Source organism: Cynoglossus semilaevis, chromosome 7, assembly GCF_000523025.1.
Source record: "Cynoglossus semilaevis isolate Cse_v1.0 chromosome 7, Cse_v1.0, whole genome shotgun sequence".
Taxonomy (NCBI): domain Eukaryota; kingdom Metazoa; phylum Chordata; class Actinopteri; order Pleuronectiformes; family Cynoglossidae; genus Cynoglossus; species Cynoglossus semilaevis.
Window position 1 is genome coordinate 9,734,925 of NC_024313.1, and position 23,883 is coordinate 9,758,807.

The following is a 23,883-nucleotide window of genomic DNA, read 5'->3' on the forward strand; positions in this document are numbered from 1 at the left end:
GGTCCCTCGTGTCACTTTCCCTGTTTGGTTTACTGTTTACATCCAGCCACATGTTTAAGCTGTGGTTCTGTTGAAACAAAGAATGTCATACAGTAATTGTTATAACATTTATATCACTATAATGGTAACGCCGAGCCAACAAAATTATAGTTCTCTCAAAAAAGCTGCGGCCTTTTGTGTCTGTGCGCTTCAATAACAGTTATTATGACAATATCGTTTTCTAAGAAAACGCATTATCACAGATTTGTTTGTGTGTTTGACACAGAGGAGATGTCTAATACTCAACAATATTTATATAAATGTTTATAGTCACAAACTAAATATTAAGTATAAGTATGGATATATCATAACACCATATGAGTTAGAAGGAGCTTTTTGGTTAAAAATGTGCTCAAAATATCATTGCAAGTGCAATGATATTTCAACCACTTTATTGTTGCTATGTGTGTTTAAACTGTTATTAATCATTGTTTTGGAAAAATATCAAAGTGGATCATTTATTTATAGCGGAATAATTAGTCAGAACGTAATGGACAAAAACAGCATGTACGTTCACAGTTGACCAGACTGCCATGTTGTCAGACTAATGCCTTGACAACAGTGTGGTCTGGTCAACTAGTCACATGACGCAGAGATAAAGCAACACAACCGGACAAGAGTCGCCAACACATTTGTTAGCAGAACAAACACTCCCCCACTCCTCCTGCCTCCATTGGATAATCACGTATCATATTCCACATGATTGGAGCGGCACACGCTCAGAGACACACACACACACACACACACACACACACAGAGACATGAGGACGGTGCAGAGTCATGTACAGTAAACGTGCTGAGAAACAAAAAAGTTTCTCTTCCTCATCAACCAAACAGAGAGTAGTGATTACCACAGGAAATGAAATCCCTCTGGTATCGCCCCACAGCTCAGTCAACAAACATGTGCTCTGTACATGCTGTAATACACACACACACACACACACACACACACACACACACACACACTGGTACAACAGGAAGACAACTAGAGTTTGTATGTTTCAAAATAAGTGCAGAATTTCCCCTGTCCAAAAACCAGAGGTTTTAACCTAATGCTCACCCACATTTATAGAAACGACAGCGCTGCAGGACATGAGAAACAAACCACCACAACACAAACCATAAAACATGACAGTCAGTCAAAAAATAATTATAAAAACACAAATATTCCTCAGAGTAAACACAGAGCAGAGACATAAAATATACAGCTCTGGTCCCTGGTGCATTTCTGTGACCCTCAGGTAGAGAGAACAAGTGACCTCACAGTGGAGGGGGGAGGAGCTGAGGTGAAAATCAAACATCCACCACCGCAGTACACAAGACTAATGGAAGCTGGGGAAGAGAGAGAAAGAGAGAAAGAGAGAGAGAGAGAGAGACATAGAGCCAAGTGTCCAGAAGGAAGTTTTGTATTGACCTGGTATATTAGTTATCTGACAAGGACAATCTTAAATGTTAAGTTTACTTCATGTGTTGAATATCTATGTGGTCTTTGTCGTTTTATGTTAGGATACAGAGTTTAAAACACGGGTGCCCAATTTTTGGATTACGATCAACCAGTAGATCACAACTGACAACCAATTAAAACGTGAAAAATATAAATATAAATATAATTCTAGAATTGAATCATATTCTGCCCTGCAGCTACATGCATTTAATCAGCACCTAAACGTATACTGTGTATATATATAAAGTATGTTCAGTTTGTATGGATAAATAAATAGTTGACGTTTTCACTTTAGCCTCGCTATTTGAGAACAGGAAGTCAGAAATTCCCCAGCACTTTGTGTTGGTTTGTGCAAAACATACGCTCTAAACATGAAGTCTGAAAACATCGTGGAAATAACAAGGTCACTTTATGAACACACATCACATAACATAACACTGAAAAAGCTCAGCATCACAATAATGCAGCGTATATATATATATATATATATATACACATATATATATACATATATATATATACATTTATATATATATATGTATATACACGGTTGATTACCATTTGTTTCCAGATTTCTCAGACGCACGTGTATGTTAAACATTAAAACCTGATCATAAAAACCGCCGTGAAGCTTTTCCTTTGTGAACTTCACCTTGAAGTTTTGGTATGAGGCTCAGCTGTTGGCTGTCATGTCTGTCAGCACAGCACTGCCCACGGCTTATAGGATTCTCTTAGCCGTCGTAACGCCCTCAAACACAACGCCTCACGACAAATGCTCTAATAACAACTATTTACAATCACTTTACTCTAACTAGGGCTGTCGTTTCCTCGCGTCCTTGACAACTATTTACAATCACTTTACTCTAACTCGGGCTGTCGTTTCCTCGCGTCCTTGACACAAACACATTTCACCTTTTAACAGTTGAATGTATGCTAACTTTCAGGCGGTAGGAAGAGAAGAATGCACAGAATTCCTATCATTTTCCCACATGTTCCCTCCCTTCTCCCAGCACCGGTCCCTTGTCTGAGCTTGTCCCAGTCAGAAAAGCCTTGTTGACACTATTCCCTCACTGCGATCTAGGAATTTGTGAGGAATACTTGCAAAGCGTCCAAAAAGATTAACCTACATTCCCTCCCTTAGCAGATTTAAAGAACAAGAAAAAGAAAACAAAAAGTTTTTTTGTGCAGGTTTTTGTGAAGTCAGAGTTAAACACACGGTGCAGGCGAGGGCTGCTGGAATCTGAATAAGTCAGAATGCGCTGATGAACTGTGAACTGTGTTTCTTCACAAGGCAGAGGTGCAACAAGCAAACTGTAAATCACTGCTGTGGCTGGTGAAGAGGAATTTGAGGAGGGTGAAGAAAGAGAAGGAAAGTAAATCAAAGTTGACTGAACTGGCCTCAATCATAATAGGAGTCATTTCTGACAAGACAATCGAACCACTGTTTGGTGCTTTTTTTATCCTACAGCCAAGGAGACGTAGAGGAAAGTGATAATTATCATTTCAACCTATAATTACATGATTTGTCCCATTTTAGTGTGCTTTCATCTGGAAAGTTTTTCCAACAAAACAGAAATATTTAACTTTCAGTCACAACCGTATAAAAAACCTTGTTGTTTTGTAGAGTTTTAACAACTGGAACGTTGGAACTACTATTTCAGATGTTAAAAAACAATATTTACAAATTATATTACCTTCCAACAATCATCGCAATCACAACACTACGTGACAACAACCGTCCTAATCTACACAACTTATGTGGTGTGTATCAGTACACGACCATAACTCTAACCTATACTATAATACTACTAAATACTACTAAAAATACAAGGACAACCTGATGTGTCTGCACGAGACCAATTAACACACCCAGCAGTGAACAGTGCGACTCCACTGCAGGTTAATGCCACCTGCAGTACACACGGTGTCACTAACCCATGTGTCACACACCTGTCAAAGTCCCTACCTCTCAGTTTGAGCACAAACTCTGCCATCGTTCACTGTCGACCTCCACAGTCCTGACCCAAATGAGCAGCAAAATTGAAGAAAGAAAAAAAAAAGTTTGGAAGAGATAGTCCAGAGCTATCAGCAGCAGCCGGGTGAGTTTGACATTCCTGCCTCCCTCTCCTGCTCTCTCCTCTGCCTTCCTTACTCCTTGACCAGCCAGAGAGGCAGGATCAGACGAACGCAACAAGGAGGGAGAGAGAGTGAGTATCAGGAGAGAGAGGGGGGGAGAGAGAGAGAGAGAGAGAGGGACAGTGCCAATGAAAGGAAGCCAGAATGGGGGCAGAACAGGACAGGGCAAGCCAGGGGTTGGATTGGGGAATGACAATGCACTGTGAGATAGAGGATGAGCACAGATAAACAGTGTTCGCCACCGTCCCTGCGTGCAACAGGACACAACGCAACCCAGCACATGATGAGGAAAAAAACAGGAGACAAAGAAAAGGTTATCAGGCTACGATCTGCGTGCTAACAGACACAACACAGGCCGGCGTGGTGAAGGAGGGCCGTGGGTTTATGTTCTGTCGTTCTGTAGTTGTCAGAACGGTATCCAACAGAATACTTGGGAATGAGCAGAAACAAGAACAACTACTAATATGCACATATGTATATATGTGATTCACCCATAAACACATCATCAAAAAAATCATCAATTTTGAACAGTTTTCCAATTACTATTACAGATGCACAGTTCAACTTAAGCCGATACTGATTTTTGCCAACTTCCATTTCCTTCAATTGACAGCACATACAAACGTGTATATGTTCTTCAGTGCAAACGTTTCTAAAATATCTAAAGGTCAACTTCAATGACAAAAATAAGGATATATTTTAAAGGTCTTTTTAAATGTTAACAACTATGACATTTATTTGAGAACATCTAGAACTTCTAGAAACCAACCCTCTATAATACGTCATAATAAAGAACATTACTAACACAGGGACAATATTGAAGATAATCAGATGCTGCATCATTTAAATCTTTCAGGTTCAGCGGTGGAGCAGTTTGTGTAACAGTTCTCAGACTTCTGCGTTTACACCGCCACAGCTGCACTCGTCCACTCACCTACATCACCAGTGTTTTCATGTTTTCTTTTCCTTTTAAAAATGTTCCGCTTTCTCCAGGACACCCACTTATTACTCAAATTCATGATGAAATAAACGAATTTTGACAAAAAAAACAACAGAGAACGAATGAAGTAACAACAGCTAATCCGGAACAGGAAGACAAAGGTGGTGGTGGTGGTGGTGGTGGTGGGGGGGGATTGACAGATGCTGAGAAGAGAGAAAGAGGAAGTAGAGGTGTGACGGCACTGGTGGTTTATTTGAGGTGGAGGGGTCAGCTGCTCTGACATGACACCATCACAGACTGACCCGTCAGCAGGAGGGTGAGAAAACACAGCTCTCTTCTTCGTGGGGTTTTAGTGGCAGCTCAAATTAATCTCCTGACATGTTTTTCCCCCAACATTAAACACTGTGTTAACATCGTTCATCTCTTTGCAAAAGAGGTGAAAAGCAGGCAGGGGGCAGCATCACCTACACTTCTAGGAGCTAAGGGAATTCATTTGTTTATTTTTTTTACAGATCATTTTATTATTATTATTATTATTTATATATTCACCAGGGTACAAGAACAGGGCCTTCTCCTTAAAAAATTGTGACAGGTGTGTCTGTGAGTGTGTGTGTGTAAAGGACAGAGAGACAGGAAGTCTTTTCTGTACATAACAGCTGCTTCCTTCTTGAAAACACAAAGTAATGTCAGAGACAACAGCTCTCACTCTTCCACACTGCAGAAACTGAAAGCAGGTAAACATGACGCCCACTGACCTTCAGCATACACACGCCAACTTCTCTAATGTGACGTTTACATGAAAGTAACCCCCGTTATCAGCCTCGTTAGTTTGGTTGACTTCAGTTTTCATTTTAATTCAAGATTAAAACTGAAAGTAAACTAAAAAGGAAGTTGCGTGAACGACAATGACATAGAATGAAACATAGATCCAATAATAGCATAGACATAAAACAGTATTACCTAAATTATGAGCTATTTAAATTCATGAGTTTTAGTAGTAACCAAAACATGTCTAGTAATTCACTTTTAACGTTCTCTGTAATATAATAATTATATATTTTCAATAAATAATACATAATATAATAAATAATAATGTAAACATTTAAAACTGTTCTATGGACCGTACTGAGACTTACAGTAAGTTATAATTTAATGAAAAGACAGAGAACAATTCAAAATTCTCTGCTCAACAGAGGTGTCTTACAGAACATTCAGGATCCAACAAGGTGACGTGAGTCCTGGTCATGATGGTAGGTCTTTGGTCAAGTGCACTGGTACAAGGAGTAAACAACTGTGCAGTAGGTAAACACTATTCCCACAGAGAGGATGAAATACGGGGACAAAAGGACAAGGTTGCAGTGAAAGTGGGAAAGGAAAACACAAAGGGAGAAAGTTTAATTTTCCTGTGTTTTGTTTTCTCTCTTCCTTTCCTCGACAGACAGGAAGTGAAGGAGGAATCGCAGCATGGTTCACTTGTGACCAGTCTTCAGTGTCTGAGTGACTCAAATCCACTTCCTCTCAGGGAGAGTGGCAGCAGCTGCTCTCACTGTCTGGGTGAGGCTGGTCCTGGAGTAAGAAACTAGAAGGGACTTTCCACTCAGCTGGAACTGAAGGACAGGCGTCCTCAGTCTGTCATTCTGTCTTTTCAAACACACTTAACAGTATCCATCATTGAGCTTATTAAAAAAAAACCACACACACACACACACACACACACACACAGTTACATGCTATGATGGTTCCTCAACCCAAATTCTATGTCTGACTAATGGTTGGAAGAAGTGACTGGAGTGTTTTTTTCACTTCTTACCACGGTTCTGGCTCAGTTCAGATGACACTCTGAGCAAATTGTTGGGCTGGACCACGGCAACTGTTTGTTTGAAATGAATTTGGTCACAGGAAGTTTAGTTTATCAGCAGGGACGCCACCCTTTGTTTTCCTAGTCCTTTACTTACTGCACAAAAACAGGACTTTTAGGATGAAAACGTGTCAGTGGGACAGAACCAGTAGATGGCAGTAAAGTGACTCAAAGGACAAAATATTGCCTTTAAAGCCTGAAGAAGAAGAGGCAACACAGAGGTGTTAGCTTAGCCTAGCCAAGCTTTGGAGGAGCTGTCTGTTGTAAGTAAGGAGCTCTAATTATTAAACTATAGATGTAAAAACTGCACGTGTTTTGGATAATGTTTTCCCACTGTCCTGTTGTAGAAATAGTCTTGTTCACTGTGAATCGAAATAATAGTAGAAATAGTCTTGTTCACTGTGAATCAAACTTCAACATCATGGCAACTTCATACAACTTGAAATTTAAAACCCACATCCAGTGATTTTCTACATGGAAACATGGAACAACAACAACGTTGACCAGACATGCTACATTTTGGCTTCTAAAAACCTCACAATTTTGAAAAGTTTAGACAATTACAGTTTTTTTTCAGCATAAGTTAATCAAGTAGGAATGTTTTTTTCCTCCTTATCATCACCAGCCCTCTTCCCAGTTGAATATCAGCCAGTGCAGAGTTCCAGTCTCGTCCCAGTACCTGCCAAGATGCCGTGTATTCCCTCTTATTTGCATGATTTAATCTTCAGGGAATGATCCAGCACCAGACCCAGGTGTGTGTTCAAGGTGGATTACAGATCTCTCATTGGTTCATGGTAGTAAAATCCACAAATATTAGAGACACATAATACCAATACTGGTACTTTATTCAAATACTTGTACCTGAAAACATTTGTTTGTTTTCCTTTCTTCTGTTAATGGGAAGAAAGTTAAACTGGTCCAAAGCTTTTAGCGCTCTCTCGCTCTCTCTCTCTCTCTCTCTCTCTCACACACACACACTGCATGTCACACTATAAGCCCCCAGAGCTGTGCCACCTATATAACTCTGTCTTCCCGTTCATTGTTTATTTATTGAAACCCAGCCTATAGAAGCATCTGTGAATGGATTCTGCAATGACAAGTGAAAACACCGTCGAGTTTGGAAAGAACAGTATTGGGATGAGCCTAATAAATATGTCATATAAACTCTGTGTTCCACCCCTGACTGATCTCATTAACGTACAATGAAGTCTTCAAGTGTAAATCTGAGCTCTAGCTGGGCCTCAGTCCATTTATTTAGTTTTTAAAATCCTGCCATGCAAGAGGTCAGAAGGTAGATTGGGCAACACAGGCTGGAAACACTAATGAGCTATAAGGAGAGAGTGCAGGGGGGAGGTGGGGGGGTTGAACGGGGAAAGGCAGCTTTGGGAAAAGTTGGACTTCCACAGGGCTGGGATTGTTTAGTATACCTTCGACAGCCACAAGCTCCGGCGACACTGATCATTTTCTAGCCTCCTCCAACAGAGTTTGCATCATGTCACATGGTCTGGGTGGGGTGTCTGTGTGCTGTGTGCTCGCAGCACACACACTTGTACATGGACCAAAGAGGCTGGGTCCCACACACAACCACACCCAGGGGAGAAGTCATGACCAGTGTTTCTATTCCAAGATTTTCTAGCTGCAGTTTGATAGCTGGTTTCCTCCCACTTCCCAGGCAGCCAAATCCAGCAACTCTCAACAAGACGCACACACACACACACACACACAAACTGTGTATATATGCTGGGTTGAAGACACACAGCTGCATACCCAGTGGACATGTCCTGTCCTTGGACCTGAAACACAGACATGAGAACTCTCTCTCACTGTAACTTCATTCAACAATCTGAACCTAAAGCGCCGGCGGCAAGGAGGCAACAACACACACATTTGGGTCAGGACACCTCAGAAAGAAAGGGCGGCCAGACTGAAAGCTCCTTTGTTTTCCATTTGTGTTCAATGTCACCCGCACATGCAGATGCATGCCCACTATTATGTATTTGCATAAAATGCAAGCCACTGCACCCAGTGACAGCTTGAAGGAGGAGAACCCACTCGTAAAAACCTCGATGTTTAATCAACGTCTTTGGGAACAAGTAATCCTGTCAGCTTTCCAAACACATGTACGAGTGTGGCAGCTGAAATATTTCCAAGCATTAGGTCTACTCTGCTGGAGGAAAAAAAAAAAGAAATCTGAGGGAATTAGGGATCTGTGACATGCAGCTGAGCCAGTCATATGTTGACAACCAACACCCTCCACACCCTCAGATTTGGTGACGCTCACATTCCTATTGTCTTCTCAAGAAAGAAGAGAAGAACAAAACAAAAGAAGGCAAAACTTTTGTCATTATGTCTCAAGTCACACCCATGATAGAGAGGAAGCAGACAATCCTGTGTTTTTGCTGAACAGGTAAAGCTGGGACAGGTGATCTGTGCCCGTTTGAAAAGGTTATTACTTTTGAACTACAGACACATAAAGGGCGACGAGTCATGTGTCTGCAGTGTGTGTTACAGCATCACTGGGGCTGGAATTCCAGTGTTTACAGAGACATAAAGTTAATCTGTTTAAAGTCCTTATTTTTATAATCATGTCTTTTACCCAGGGACCATTGGCAGTAATGGTAAAAGACATTCAGAGTTTTGGGTGAATTCTGGGTGAAACTTATATCAGAATTAACAACTAAAGATATAAAATATGTATCTTTTTTTTGTTTAAAGCTCCCTCCACTCTCACAGCATTCCCAGTTCTGGGAAAGAAGCATGAGCACTCCAGCAGTATTAGGAGGGTAAGTCAAAAAGATCTAAGACAGCGCTTATATTTTCAAAATTTAAATTGATGAATTAACTTGATTACGAAAATGTTAGAAGAGAAATAAAGGACGGTAACAGGAGCTGCAGACGTGTTGTGAAGGAGCACTCAGTTGACAAATAAACAGAGTGCGGGTGGAAAGGTCAGGTGAGTGGCCATTATTGTGTAATGGCCGTTAAACAACAGCCTGTAACTCTGTGGATGATATTTGACCTTTCGTATTTGTCTGCACTCTGTAATGGACGGGAGGGGGAGGGGAAAGTGCAGCGACAGGACAGGTAAGTCAGGCCTTCAGGGCGTCGAGTGACGATCCAAGCACAAATACTGTTGGTTCAGACTCAGAGTCAAGTCAGAGCTGTGTCTCTGTGAGACAGACCGTACACGTTTGATTCCAGCTGCTCTGATTGATTTGGAGGATTTTGTTAAATGCCTCAATCATTAAATGTGATATGATGTGGAGTTGACTTTGTCAGGGTTTTATACACATGTTCCCATCTCTGGATCATTGTAAAGGATAAATCACGGCACACTTGACCAATCATTTCATCACCAGTCGAGCTCACTCTCTCCCAGCAGAGAAGGTACTTATACAAGAGCACCATCAGCTGTGACAACATCCTTCCACCTGCTCACTAGACAAACATACAAACACACACACACACACACACCTGCCTGTCCGTCATCTCCCACAATGCATGCTTCAGCCCGTGCAGTGGACCTCTCTGAGAACTTTATCATCGGGACATTTTATTTGTACAACACCTCACCTCACCTCACTTCATCGTTACACCATAAAGATCCATGCACATCATGGAGATTAGAGACTGTTGAGGATACGGCCCGCAGCTAAGCTACACGCTATATTTTCCTTCTCTTTGCCATAAAAGAAAACACTGCTTTCAGGGGTTGCTAGGGCAACCTGAATCTCTGTAAGAAAAGCATTGTGGTTTGAGACAAGCATTGTAAATTACAAACTGCACAAGCCTGGTGGAATTCCCAGCACAAAATCTTCTGGGTGGGTGAGGAAAACTGGCAAAGGGACAGAAGCCGGACAAATAAAATCCACACACTTCTGCATGGTATTTTCTGACACAGCAGACAGAAGGAGAGACACAGCAAAGATATGGAAATGATGGAGGGATTGGGTGGACACTATCAGTCTGGCTTTCTCATATGTAAACATGTTTGATAGTAAATAGTCTCTATGATCGAGGATCTTTAGGGTCTAAGCTTCTCTAGCACCTCACTGCTGGGGTTTTGGCAGGCAGACGAAACCAAGTGGAGCACTTTATTCCCAGACCTCCACATTCACTATTTTTTAGCCATTTTCTGTGTCCATGTTGGTCATCTCTGGTAAATAATACGAGCCTTAAATTTAACATGTGTGATTTGAAGTGCAAACGTACCAGATCTGCATCTGATGATGTCATTAAACTCTTGGTTGCCTCCTCCCTCTGCGGTGTCTCTTTGGGATGCCATGGTTGCCAATTAATCCAACGAGCAAGACGAGTTGTGACTGTGTAACACAGAGTCGGGCCTCTTGACACGCAGTGAGGAGCCTCCGTGCTGCACCTGTGAGAAAAGAGTAAGTCCTTAAACTGTAAATGGCAGACTCAGCATTTTATTAATTCTATAAATGCACCTTAACCTTGGAGTATGAAGGAGTAACCTGCTGAGGTACAGTTCCATTTCTAAGCTTCACAGTGCAAACACAAGGTTCCCCGGGTTTACTTTGACATTCAATACACTGTACAATAACCTTCTGTAAAGACTAATGTTGCAAACTGACCAAATTATTCTCCAAAACATGACCACGGACATTTTGTCCAAACTTCGTCTAAAGTCTTTTCTAAAGTTGCAGGGAAATAAAATAAATATAAGGAAGAGCTACAACTCCTCAATTACTTTTTGAAATCTAGCAACTAATTTTGAATTTGTATGTTATTTTTTGTTCACTGAGGTTGATTTGCAAACCATGTATCTTTATACTACTATACTAAAAGGCAAAGTGTACAACCACGACAGTCTGTTACTGACGTAGTTCACTCAGAAAAAGATATCTGAGAGCTTTAAAAGAATTTCAAAATGAACACAAAAAGAAGTGAGGTTCTAAAGAACCGATGTGGAAAAGACAGAAAACCAGGTCCCAGTTGAAATGAAACGTTTAAAAACCATTTTCCCCTGGGGATCAGTGAAGTAATTCTGATTCTTAAAATGTGAAAATGGTCTCATGGTCTCACTGTTGAAGGAAGTGCTCAAAGTTTTTTTGTTTTGTTTTCTGCTTTAACCTAAAAGAATGGACTGGAAAAATCACAGTGAGCCACACATACAAATCCAAAAACACAGTCGTATAACACCCAGGAAGATCTGGCACTTCGTGGGGAACACTGTAGGCTGTTAAAGCTGTAACAGCTGTTTGAGACTTGCACCCTAATGTCCACTCCAGCAGCAAAGGCAGAAACTAACGTGGTTTCACACCATGGCCTCGGGGAGACAACTTGGGCATTGATTTATGTGTAAAAGGACTCCCATAATGAGTAACTGATGCTGTTACAACTGGCCATTATGCTGTGGAATTTTATAAAGTTCAGACGCAGAAAAAAGGCATCAATCTGGAAGCACAGACAAGAAAAGTTGTCGTTTTTCTTTTCTGTTTCCATTAAGAAAGCTTTTCTCAAACAGGCGTCATTTTGTGACCCCAAAGTGAACTGTGAGCCAAATGGGTTGTACAATCACATTATTACCAATATTATCCAGTCACAAAACAAGGGTATTCTTCTTCAAGCCTGGGTTGTGACTGAAAGAGACGACTTCTGTGAAATTTCCTAAAGGAATGGTTGTTGACGTTAAGTAGCATATGTGGTACGTGCTAATCTTGTTGTTTCCTTTACCTTAGGACAGGACATGTGTAATCACTTCTGTTAGCTTTAAACACAAATCGCAATCTCTCTTTACTGGTACACACTCCAAGAGCTTGTGTGATCTTTTTTTAAAGTATACTTTCCATTGAAAAGCCCGGCCGCGTTCCCTTCTATTAATAGTTTGGTTTTGCCTTGAATGGACTTGTGCAGTTTTATCAAGGGATGAGGCCAGAGCCAAAACGAACAGTGAAGGTAAGCAAATGGGCCGTCATATCTTTGTCACTGGTGTCTCCTTTAACTTTTCAGTTCCTCTCCCACCGTGGAGGACTGGCTGGTTGTGACAACCAATGCAAAACATTGCCGTGGATAGAGTCCTGATAACGTGTTATTACACATGCACATGTTGCACTGTGTTCCTTGTTAGTATACAGTAGGTACTGCATTGACATCCATTCATTTGTGCAGCCCAACCAAAGCCACACTGCCTAACCCAATCCAAAGCTGCTGAAGGTCTAACCTTAAGATCACCCTAAACACCCTAAACCACAGCTCAGGTCTTTCATCTAACTCTAACCCAGGCTCATCCAGTTCTTTCTCATTAAAACCAGTCTTGTTATTAAAATCCCCAATAATTTTATGACACAATAACATTAGCAAAAAATAGAAATGACTGCTGTCTGTCTGTCAGTGGTGTATCTGAACCGTTTGCCCGTGCATTCCCCCAGGTCTGTGCACATTTTCAAAATGCTTATGCATACAGACAAAACAAACAGTTCAACATCACTAGGACTGCATCTTGTCAAGCTACAAAAATCCAGGAAAATATTTAAATTTACTCTACTGCAACCCATTTATGGGTCTATGGATGCAAAAGTTTTCAAACCCCATAACCCATAACCTCGGAATTCAATTTTTAATCCCATCTTGAACCAGAGCCTCAGAAACAGGCTCATCTCTTTCGTGTCATAAAAACAGCGGCCAAACCAGGAGTGACCAGAAGAGGTAACAATCAGACAGGCTTTGTTGTGATAAAGATCGTATCGCAAAGTATTTAAAGAATGTTTTAATTTCAAAACGATCTGGTCTGAAACTATGCAACTGGCTAAATTAAATTTGTATGGGTTTAATGTTAAAAACTGACGTCACCGGCAAAAATTCCCATTTTAATTTTTGCCTCAAAACGCACCATGATTAACATTTAACTCACCTCTGCTGTCAGCGAAGCAGTCAGGAGACGTGCTGCCCTCACACGGTGTCCACGACGAGTAGAATATAGAAAATAAACTTCAAACGTAGAAAATGCTGTTGAAAAGTTCATAAGTGCATAATTCCAATTAGTTTAAGGCATTTTAACGACGTATCGTCCACTCTTTTTAAATTCATTGGCTGACTACAGACACCCGTGCCGAAGCGCATCCAGTCTTCCACGATGAGCCAAAAACGAAAGGCTTTAACGATCGCCTTTCTGCTCCGGCAAAAAGGAAAAGCAAAGTCACATCCAGGTCAAGGTTTGAAGAAGACAATGAATTATCTCCTGGTGGTTATTGCATTTCCACACCGCAGAGCTGCGAACTCAAGGTCCCACAACTTTGTTCCTGTTGCTTGTTCACTCCTTATCCCCGATGCTCTCACCACTGTCAATTACTCCGTAGTCAGCGTAAGAAAACGGAAATGCATATCTTTTTCTTTCAAAATAAAAGCATTGGACTGTATAAGTAAAACTTGTTAATCGTTTGGACTACCAGGAGTAACAGAAACAATTGATACTAATTGCTATAGACATTTTATTCATTAAGCTCTAGAAACGTACTACATTAATGCTGACATATACTTGCCTACGACAGAAAGCCTTAACGGCTGTTTATTTGTAAATGCCTTTTACGGATGTATAATGTCAACTCGAGCTAACTTAACGCCAGACTCGCTCTGTTGCCTCTGGCTGTAAAAGTTTTCCTGACGCGGACATGGAAACATGGCGCGGTGAACGTCACGTGACGTAACCAAGCGATTCCCAAAGGGAAACAAAATAAAACACTAAACTCTGATGGTTGAATTTACTGAACTGTAGTGTTCACGTACATGGCGCCTTTTCAAACATTTCCACTTTTAAGGCAACACCATTATATTTAGTCAAGTGGTTCCTGGCAACTTAAGTGGAAATTAAGGGGGAATATTTGGTTAAACAAAACAAAAACACCATAGACAGCAAATTTGCTTTTTGTAAAACACCATAGACAGCAAATTTGCTTTCACAAACATCATTAAAATAAAAAGAGTTTAAGGTGTACCACATCAGATTTAATTTTAAGTTTAAGGTGTACCACATCAGATTTAATTGAAATGCAATGTTCTCATTTTGATGGGAACAAAATTATTTTAACGATACAAATAATAGTTTCAAGGCAAGTGTTTTTTTAATGTTTTATTTATTGCGGTAGTTTTCATCAACATGATTATTAAATAGAACACTTAATCATGTAAATGCAGCCATACATAGAAATAAAATCAGCAGAAATTATAAACATCAATGTCTTCAGATTAATTGTACAATGGTATCATGGTCTTTAGACATGTTGACCTACAAAAAGAACTCTTTCCTGGATCTAAGTCCACTGAATAAAAGATGCAGGCTTTTTGGGAGGCATCTCAGGGCCCTTGTGGATGCAGAGATGTTGATCTTCTATTGTAAGCGTTCATCCTTAAACCCTCCCTCGTCTCAGTTGTCAGTCTTCTTTTGTGGATGCTTTCTTACACAGCTCATACACAAAGCTCAGTTTCACAAATTAGTGCTCTCTTTGGCTTCAGACGCCTATCAAGTGACAGTTTATTTGTTTGGTGGATAATATAGAAGAGGTAATGAACTCAGGAACTCTAATGTGGACATGCACGACCATATTTACTGACAATTATGCATAAAATGAGAAAATCAGCTTTTTCAGGGCTTTGATCCAGAAATTTTGTTGAAAAAATAAATAAATATAATTTTCCATTTTGTTTCTGTTTACAACATTTTCCATGAGATGGCCATGACCAAAGATCGGCGAGTCATTTGGCAGCACTCCTTTAATATTACTTTTACAGAGGCGCATGTGTGGGTGTTCAATAGACCTTAATAAGGGCTTTCGGTGCCCTCTTCTGTCCAAAAAGTGCAACTACATCAAAGTTGTGAATTTGAAGCTCAGCCTTTATTGTACTACAACGCTTCACTTGCAAGCTACCAGTAAAAGAATCGAACTAAAACCTACCGACCGATAATGCACAGAAGAGCACGGAACAGTCCTTTCAGATTGTTGGCAATAACACAAAAAATAACTAGACGTGGCCCAACACAATAATATTAATATGTTGTCACTTTGTTTAAATTTATTAAATTTGTGTCAGGTTTGTCAGGTTATTTTGTCAGGTTTTATGTAAAATAAACCTTAATAATAGCAAATGCTATTATTTTCCACAGAATATCGCCGTCTACTGGCCAGCACAACCAGCTGCACGCTACAAGTGTTCGGCAATCATCATGACAGATAAACGCAGCATTCGCGGTGTGCGGGAGAAAAAGAAGAACAACAATAACAATAATTATAATAATTTGGTGATTTTTTTTGTATAAAAATTGTGATATGGGGACAGCAACACATTGTAAATGTTTAGGCAACGAAAGCTTATTGAGCTTGATTGTTCATAATGAGCAATGAAAATAAATGTGAGTTGCATTGCTTAATTCCTCCTTTACAGAGCAAATACATGTCATTTTATCTGTGAGGAATATTTATTGAGAAACGATACAATGTTCAAAAGAATTACCAGGAGTGGGGTTCGAACCCACGCGGACATATGTCCATTGGATCTTAAGTCCAACGCCTTAACCACTCGGCCATCCTGGTTGACGTTCAGTACCGACGGTACTCTGTTTTTTAAAGATAAGAGCACTTATATCACGTTTTTGTTCTGATTTCTATCAACGGTGCAGCTAAAACGCTAACAACAACATAGCTTTTTAAGCAGGATCGATCGGGACATGGTAATTCAACTGCCGCCAACTGTCATTAGTTTAGCTAACGTAACGACTTCCGGTCGTCATTAGTTGCACATCGTAATTGTGCAACTTTAGAAGAATGTACCACTGCTTATTATTAAGAAATAAATAAACCTCATGGTAACTTATCTGATAGGATTCGCCAGCGAAGTCTACTGCCACATGCATCTCCCGCTTGTATCTAACAGTGAAAGCAAAAGAGGTGCAGCTGCGGAATGTTTGCAGCACAGGAAGTATGTCTACGAATAAACTTCATTGACTAACACACATTCCGAATGACGTTGTGTGGACGATTTTATCATGCATACATGCCAGAAGACAAAACATTTATTTTATGTATTGCATTTTAATTTCTGTTATATTTAGTAGTTTTTAAAAAATCACACAATGCACCCTAAAGTCAACACGTGATCAAATATGACAGAACAGAGGACACATTGATTTAACTTTACTTTTACGAAAATGCTTGATTAAAAATGCAATTAACATTATATTATCTCAACGTAATCTTTTATTTTAGATAGCTGGTAACATTAAACCTTCAATGTAAAAAATACAATTACTCCCATTTTTCTCATACATATCCTGGTGTTCTGATTTTCATAGAAAGGGTGATACGTATCCTAAAATGGTTGGCTACTTCTCCAACATGGTAGACAAGGACACAGTTGTAGAAAAGGGTTTTTCCTCTTGTACTGTGTGGCTTTTTTATTGTGAATATACAAGGCAGTGAAATACATATTTTCATGAAACTTTCTGAATTTTTTATATAAGTTCACAATATTTTTGGACAACTTTATAAAGATATTCCATGGACATTTTTGTTTTTGCAAACCCCTCCAAAAAAAAAAAAATGCAGTTAAAACATGTCACACCGTTCCATAGTTTCATCAATTTATTTGGAGGTTCTTTACAGAAAGATACTTGTCTTAAATACATCATTAAATATTACATATTAAACTGGAGCACATTCTTCAACCCTTCAACTTTGTCTGTTTTTTTAATCAACACATGGGAAACAGCTGCAAAACATCTTCCTGAATGGGTTGTTCTTGTCATGACGCTTGGCTCTGCCCAGTTTGACCAGACAATCCTGTATGTATTCATCTGTTTTCTGAACGTTGGTTTGGATGGAGGTCAGCATGGACCCCTGCTCCTCCACCAGCAGCGCTATGTCCAGGAAAATCTCATGTATGCCTTTGATACGGCTCTCCAGATCCAACAACTCTTGGTGACGTTTCTCAATCTGCGTGAGAGCCGACTTGGCAGTTTTACCTTCAGTCACAATGTTGTCAGTAAAGATGTTCCACTGGCCAGCCTCAATCATCTCCTCCACCTCCTCCCCGCTCACCTCTCGCCCCACTATCTCCATCTGCCTTTGGATCTGGATTTTACAGTTCTCCCTGTGGGTCATCTCAGTTTCATTATAGTCAAACATGGCGTCACGGAAACCATTACTGAGGCAAGCAAACTGGGTTCTAGCAATACGTGTGACGGGGGAATTGGAACCGTGCGTTTCCTCTAACTTGTGGGCCGTGCTGTCCATGTCTCGCAGCTGGCCTAAAACATTCTCAGCCCGGGATTTTATATCGGCCCCAATGGCGTTTGAGTCTCTTTTGATGGTGCTCATTGTGGTTGCGCCGTGGAACATACGAGAGTTCTGCTCGCGTAGCCTTTTAACCTCCAGACGGATGAGTTGGACCTCCTTGTGGATGTCTTGTGATTGGGAGAAGATTTCTGTCAGAGCGGGGCTGTTGTCATAAACAACAGCCTCATGTTGCAGTTCGTCCTCCTCCAGGTCCACATTACTAAGAGAGTCGGACGTAGACTCTGCATACTCCATCTGCTCCATAGGTCCACTGGACACTTCCTGTAGGTGGCTGAGTCTGTCCCTCATGGTGAAGGCTGAGAACAGGTCAAAGGAATGGATTAGGTACAGGAGTGTGGCACCACAACCAAGTCAGAAATGCTGCTAATGTATCTACAAATGACATGTTTAAACACATACATTCCTTCGTTTAGGAGACAATGACAATGTTTTCCTTCTTCCTTTAGTGTCGAACCACCCAGTAACCATCACCGGCCCAACAGGTTCTTCAAAGAACACTGTGAGGTGTTGCTGCTCACCAAACTAGTTTCCTTTAACTTATGATTTGTCTGACGTCTTTTCTCACACATTCGTTCCATAAAGTGTGGCTAATAGTGCACATTACAAACTTTTTAATTAAAAATAAAAGTATTTTCAATGTTACATCAAGCACCTGAACACATTTCATGGGAGATTGGATTTTGTCTTATCTTGAGGAATTGAGTTTTCTTTTTAGGTTTAAATCAAATGTAAAAATGTAAATTTTTGTCTTATCTTGAGGAATTAAGTTTTCTTTTATGGTTTAAATCAAATGTAAAAATGTAAATATCTGGAGGGGGTCTGCAGTTAATTTAGCATGTTGAAATGAACTGGATTTAATAATCAGAATGATTTATTCTGACAAACCAGACTTTAATGTGACAGTCATACGAATACAAAAAAAACTATCCCAGAACCTAACCTCTAAACATCTGCAGCTGCTTTGTCTAATATTATATTTTAGCGATTGTAAATTTGGCAAATTTAACAAATTACATAAATATGATCTGTCCATCCATAACTTGATAAAAATCATTCAAAAGCTTCAAGCAAAATTGAAAAAAAAAGGTGAATAACTAAAATAATATTTTCTTTAACTTAATCAAATGTAAAGAGCAAGTATTCTTTTTTTTACCTTTCTGGTTCTGGTGTCCACAACAATCAAACGCTGTCCTTCAGTGTGTGCTGTCCACTGCACGGTGCCACAGCACCATCACCAGATTTGAGGTCGACTGCTCCGGACTGGGAGCGAAAACAAAGGGCGCAGTTTCGGCTATCTTTAGAGCAGAGAAGTAAAGTCGTACGGTGGTTTTGTTGGAGGTGACGGGGTTGTGCCACTGCCACGTGAATGTCATCATGATGTGACTTCAGGAATGAGGCCCGGTCAGTTTGGCCTCGCACCGACGATGTGTCTCCGGTGCGTCAGTAGTAAAAAGATGATGTGCGTGCGTAAAAGCCTAATTTAAACTTGCACGACATACGTGATTATCTTCAAAGAATAACATTCAAGTGATTTCATGTTAAATGTAGACAAAAACAACAACAAAAAAGACAAAAACGATGTCGCTGTAGAAAACAAAATTGTACTTTTTTTTAACCTTCAATCTGTCGGAATTTAAATGAAACAATAAATGTGTTTCTGTAGTTTGTTAGTTAGTTTAACTAAAGTTAATTCAACTAAATTTGACCATTAACTGTTTTAGCCAGGCCTTGAACTTTGTGGTAATTTCTTTGATGTTTCAATAATTTGTATTTTATATTTTCCTATTGTAACACATGCTGGATTTTATTTATATAAAGTATTTACTCATTGTGTTTTGTAAGCCGTAACTATCAATCAAAAACAAAATGTTTGAATAAACAGTAAGAGTTTCAATGGTGACGATACCTGGTGGTGATGAAAATGACGAGGGGAAATGACGTCATGAATTCATTAGCCACGCCCAACTGGTTCAACTACCACCGTGTGGTTTTGAAGGCACACGATCAACGCTAAGTGGATTTGTCTGTTCTCCAAAATGTAATAAATTATTTACTGACGCTTTGCTTCTGTGAATACAGTCCAATTAAATTATTTTTGCTTTGTATGCAACCAAAACATACCTCTTTCCCCTTCTATTATATCACCTTCTTTATTTTTACTATATAAAACCACAATACCTAACTTGACCACCAGAAGATGCTAACAATACGTCTAAAAATAGGCATGTTTTATACATACATACTGTATGTGTGCGGAATAACGATTTATATTTACATGCCATTCAGTTACACTTTATTTTGCAACTGCAGTTAGTTAAAAGTCTTTATGTGATTCAATACTTCTATTGTAATTATTAACTGTAAACTTGCTATGAATTAACTACTCTGATTGTATGTCCAATATACGTTTGTTTGCTTTTAATAATTTAGAAGCTCCTTCTACAAATACAAACCCTTGCTCACGTGTTGGACTGGTCAAGCAGAAACTCTGCTCCCAGAATGTTACGCTGCACATTTGTCAGCACATTCTATGACCCTTGATCCTTTGACCTCTGAGGGCTTCTCTCAACTTTACACTTCCAGCCGGGTTTCAGATTTTCTTTAGTAAGCCTTAGACAGTTTATCAGACGTTCGTCTGATACGTCTGATAAGACAAACAAAGAAGAAACTTACGAAAGATTACACACAAATACAATCAAACAATAAAACAAAAAAAAATTAGTACTACAAATAAAATAATAAAATATTCTACAAAAGTTACCATACGCGCATAACCTATTGAGTTAATGTGTGCGAAAATAAAAACAGCTAAATCGTCCAAAAATGAATGTAGGTCAAATTCTATGAACCTATTTGACCAGCCAGTATTTGTAAACTTGCTGCATTCATGTGTTCCACGGATTTTTACGTTCTACTATTAAAAGTAGTGTGGTTTTCTTAATTACCAAAGCACCCACTCCATTCAGTCACTTTGGTTTTTGAATCATTTTTAAAAAACAATAATGTTTTAAACCAGACGAATGCGATTAAAACCAAAAAGTTGTCTGTAAAAGGTGTCGATAAAAACTGCGCGCGACGCACAGTGCTTACATTTCCAACAGTCCCAGAACACACCGTACCTCCGCTGACCTGGACATCCGCCACCATCACAACTTTCTTATTGTCCCTCCCGCAGGAGGTTGGAGCCACCGATCACTACCTCAAGAATATACAGAAAGTCTGATCTGATCCTGACACAAGCTAAAATAATATGAAGCTCTCGTTGCTCCGTAGTGCCTATGGCAGTATAAGGATACATCCAGGAAGCAGAGTCAGCGGTGTGTCGCGAAGATGCTTGCTGGCCACTGGTGCCAAATACCGGTTAGTTTTCCGGGAAGCCAGCACCTCCACCAGCGGCGGTCCCAGTCCGAAAATAGCGGTCAACTCCGGGATAAAGTTCTGGAAGGATGATGATTTGGACTGTGACACAGTTCTGAAGTAAGACCAAACATAATTTATTAAATTTTGTTTTTTAAATAAACAAACCAAAACCATTAGATTGCTTTACGTCATTTGCTATGCTTTATTAATGTATTTTTTGAAGAAGTGGTAGCTTAAAGAGGTTAACTGTTACTTCCGATACTTTTACCGACTTTAAGGCTTTATTGGAAAGTCGCCAGTTTTTCACGTGCGCTTGATTCATCAGTGGGTTTCAGGCTGCTGATGTAACTTCCCTGTCTGGTTACCAGGCAGTCTATGCCCAATGTGCTCGTATCCACAGATGAGAACGTTTAGAAGTGATGCTGAAACGTTAATTAACACGGTTATTACCCTGTGGTGCACCTAAAGTGTAAACGGCCTCTTTCACTGAACGAGGACATCTTGGAGTGAGTCGCCCAGTTTTTCCAAACACTGGGAGGAAATCCATGAATTACTGAGTGGAGAATTGGTTTTGGGTCAGTCATTAACAGAGGCCGTTTTTTCAGGGATACCTTACTTATACTGTTGTTAATACCATATACTATAACATTGTCAATTTATGTCAACATTGCATGTGTTCTTAATGTAAAACCAGTGTAATGTCCCAAATGTACATTATTGTCTACAGTTAACTTGCTGAAGACTATACTGCTATGTTGATGTACTGTCACAACTGAAAATAAAGATTATATATAAAACAAATGTGTGTCTTCATTTTATTAGTAGTGAATGCTCCAGATTTTTGACTGGAGAAACTGAAGGCAGAATTGGAGTCACAACAATAAAGAATAGTGTTGATTTTACATGACAAGTTTAAAAAAATGTATTCATGTTTTCTTCTGAATTTAATATTGTCTGTAAAAGAAAAAAGTAAAGAGAGTTTTCCAATAGCAACCCAATTCATTCCTACAGAAAATGTGGAGATAACAAAATGGTATTAAAAATGTATTCACATTCATACTAAACTGTTTCAATCTCTGACAGGAAAGCAGTTGAGAGCACCAATGAGGCCATGTTGGCTCTGCAGAGGAGAAGTCGCTCTGTCCAACCCATGTTAGCCATTATACAGGTATGTGTTGAGTTGCTTGTCTATGTCTGTAACACAGTATTCTTTTCAGCTGAGTGTATTCTCTAGTCTTTGATCTTGTCCCTAAGAACAAAACACATTTAAATGATGTTTACTGTGAAACTGACTGCTGTGTCACCCTTGTAAATGTTTGCATTTACCCTTTAGGTTAAATGTTAGACCTGTGTTCAAATATTTAGGGAGTGTGTTTTTTTTTTTTTTTCTTGAGCTGTTAGACCTGTGTTCAAATATTTAGAGAGTGTGTTTTTTTTTAATGTGGCAATATGTTTTATCTCCAAGGCAGGGGAAGAAGACAAGCTATTGGAGATCAATAAGAAAATGGCAGAAAAGGTATTTTGTTTTTTTTCTCACTATTCTGTTTCTCCTGTGTAATATATTTATTTTCCTAAAAAGTGTAATTTTTGATAATAATTTGTTTGGTACTGTTTCCACACAGTTTGGTTTGAACATCACTCAAATTTGCCTGGCAGAGGACTGCAGCGAGGACGAGGTAAGATATCAGTGACATTCTTATCCTCTCCTGTCTAAACATTTATTTTGTGAAAACTGGTTTTTCAGCTGTTTGTCATGTCAGTGCATGTGATGCTCCACCCTGTGGTGGTTTGTTAATAACACAGGTAAACATGTAGGTGCTGTGAAATGTACTTGTTGTAACTTTTCAAATTTTCCACATCTATAAATCATTACTGACTCCTTTTCCTGAGTGTTTCCAAACCAGTGCTCCTTAGATCATGTTCTACATGTAACAGAGTGTTGGGCATTGCCCTCACAGCTGGAGGCTTTTTTGTCTTCAGCAGTTGACTGTTGATACGAGCTAAAAGAAAGCCTTTGGGAATGACCGAGAGGCTTGACTCAGCTGACAGTGGATGATTTACATCACTGTGACCTGGGACGACTCTGCCGCTCTATTCGTCTCCTGCTTTACATTAGTACCACTCCTTCCCCCATTTGTCCACTCCCAGGAGGAATTCATGCCCCCCCCACCCCTTTACTCAGCAGCACTCTTTCGATGAATTTAATAGTTTTTAAGTGGTTTAAAGCTAAAAAAGTTTTTTGTGGATTTACTTCTGCATTTGTTAAATGTTTTTTGGTAATATTTTAATGATGTATTTTACCAACCCTCTGTCTTCAGGTCATAGAGGAAGTGTTGAAACTTAATGAGGACCCCAGGGTGCACGGCATCTACCTCCACCTTCCCCCGGCTTCACTCACAAGTCGTGTGCTTGACACCCTGAAACCTGAGAAGGACGTAGATGGGTAAAACAGTTAACTTAGTCTGGAATAGATTGCCACAGTATCTTTTAAGATTTCATGTAGAAAAAGACAGAATATTATTAAGCATATTTAATGTGAGTTACAAATTCTACTGAACTGAGTTAATCAGTAACGCATGTCTGTCAGAATGGAAGAAAAATTGACCCTTTCTTGTAGAATCTAATCTAATATGGGCCCTCACGGTGATACTGACCAGCCAAATTAGCACTAGGATTAATTATGTTAACTGCAGTTCTAGGCTTAGCCAATAACTAAAAAATAATTTCTGCCACAGCATAACAGATCTAAATTTGGGGCGCCTGGTTCGTGGAGACTTGAGCAGAGGCTTTGTCTCAC

The 23,883-nt window shown here is 39.7% G+C and overlaps 3 protein-coding genes, 1 long non-coding RNA gene and 1 other non-coding gene across 15 annotated transcripts in view; 1 reads left to right on the plus strand and 4 right to left on the minus strand.

The window, feature by feature from the left end:
• Positions 1 to 4,724, minus strand: part of utrn (utrophin) — a 118,668-nt gene extending 113,944 nt beyond the window's left edge. Inside the window, 1 exon segment of the mRNA XM_025056654.1 lies at positions 4,554 to 4,724. Within this exon segment, the coding sequence (XP_024912422.1) occupies positions 4,554 to 4,638 (85 nt within the window). The 5' untranslated portion in view covers positions 4,639 to 4,724.
• Positions 4,725 to 15,882: 11,158 nt separating this feature from the next.
• trnal-uaa (transfer RNA leucine (anticodon UAA)) lies at positions 15,883 to 15,965 on the minus strand. The gene has a single exon. It is a non-coding gene; the product is annotated as a tRNA-Leu (tRNA).
• An 845-nt stretch (positions 15,966 to 16,810) lies between these two features.
• stx11b.1 (syntaxin 11b, tandem duplicate 1) lies at positions 16,811 to 19,744 on the minus strand. 2 transcript variants are annotated; one of them, XM_008313307.3, is made up of 3 exons: positions 19,633 to 19,744; positions 18,880 to 18,986; positions 16,811 to 18,022 (listed from the first exon to the last, which is right to left on the minus strand). In XM_008313307.3, the coding sequence occupies exon 3, from the start codon at positions 18,012 to 18,014 to the stop codon at positions 17,118 to 17,120; it is 897 nt and encodes a 298-aa protein (XP_008311529.1). In that variant the 5' UTR covers positions 18,015 to 18,022; positions 18,880 to 18,986; positions 19,633 to 19,744; the 3' UTR covers positions 16,811 to 17,117. The 2 variants fall into 2 exon arrangements, with proteins under 2 accessions (XP_008311529.1, XP_008311528.1); XM_008313306.3 differs by having other exon boundaries at positions 18,880 to 19,021; positions 19,633 to 19,701.
• A 758-nt stretch (positions 19,745 to 20,502) lies between these two features.
• mthfd1l (methylenetetrahydrofolate dehydrogenase (NADP+ dependent) 1 like) overlaps positions 20,503 to 23,883 on the plus strand; it is a 24,542-nt gene continuing 21,161 nt past the window's right edge. The window contains exons 1-6 of the mRNA XM_025056655.1: positions 20,503 to 21,203; positions 22,170 to 22,254; positions 22,552 to 22,602; positions 22,709 to 22,762; positions 23,405 to 23,529; positions 23,822 to 23,881. Of these exons, the coding sequence (XP_024912423.1) occupies positions 20,977 to 21,203; positions 22,170 to 22,254; positions 22,552 to 22,602; positions 22,709 to 22,762; positions 23,405 to 23,529; positions 23,822 to 23,881 (602 nt within the window). The 5' untranslated portion in view covers positions 20,503 to 20,976. The remainder of the gene's footprint in view (positions 21,204 to 22,169; positions 22,255 to 22,551; positions 22,603 to 22,708; positions 22,763 to 23,404; positions 23,530 to 23,821; positions 23,882 to 23,883) is intronic.
• LOC103381098 (uncharacterized) overlaps positions 21,039 to 23,883 on the minus strand; it is a 25,335-nt gene continuing 22,490 nt past the window's right edge. For 9 of the 10 annotated variants that reach the window (XR_001760306.2, XR_003050025.1, XR_001760304.2 and 6 more), the window contains 2 exons: positions 23,392 to 23,510; positions 21,067 to 21,198 (listed from right to left, as the gene is read on the minus strand). This is a non-coding gene — a long non-coding RNA (uncharacterized LOC103381098). Of the gene's footprint in view, positions 21,199 to 23,391; positions 23,511 to 23,883 lie in introns of all 10 variants that reach the window. The other variant, XR_001760303.2, reaches the window with a different exon arrangement.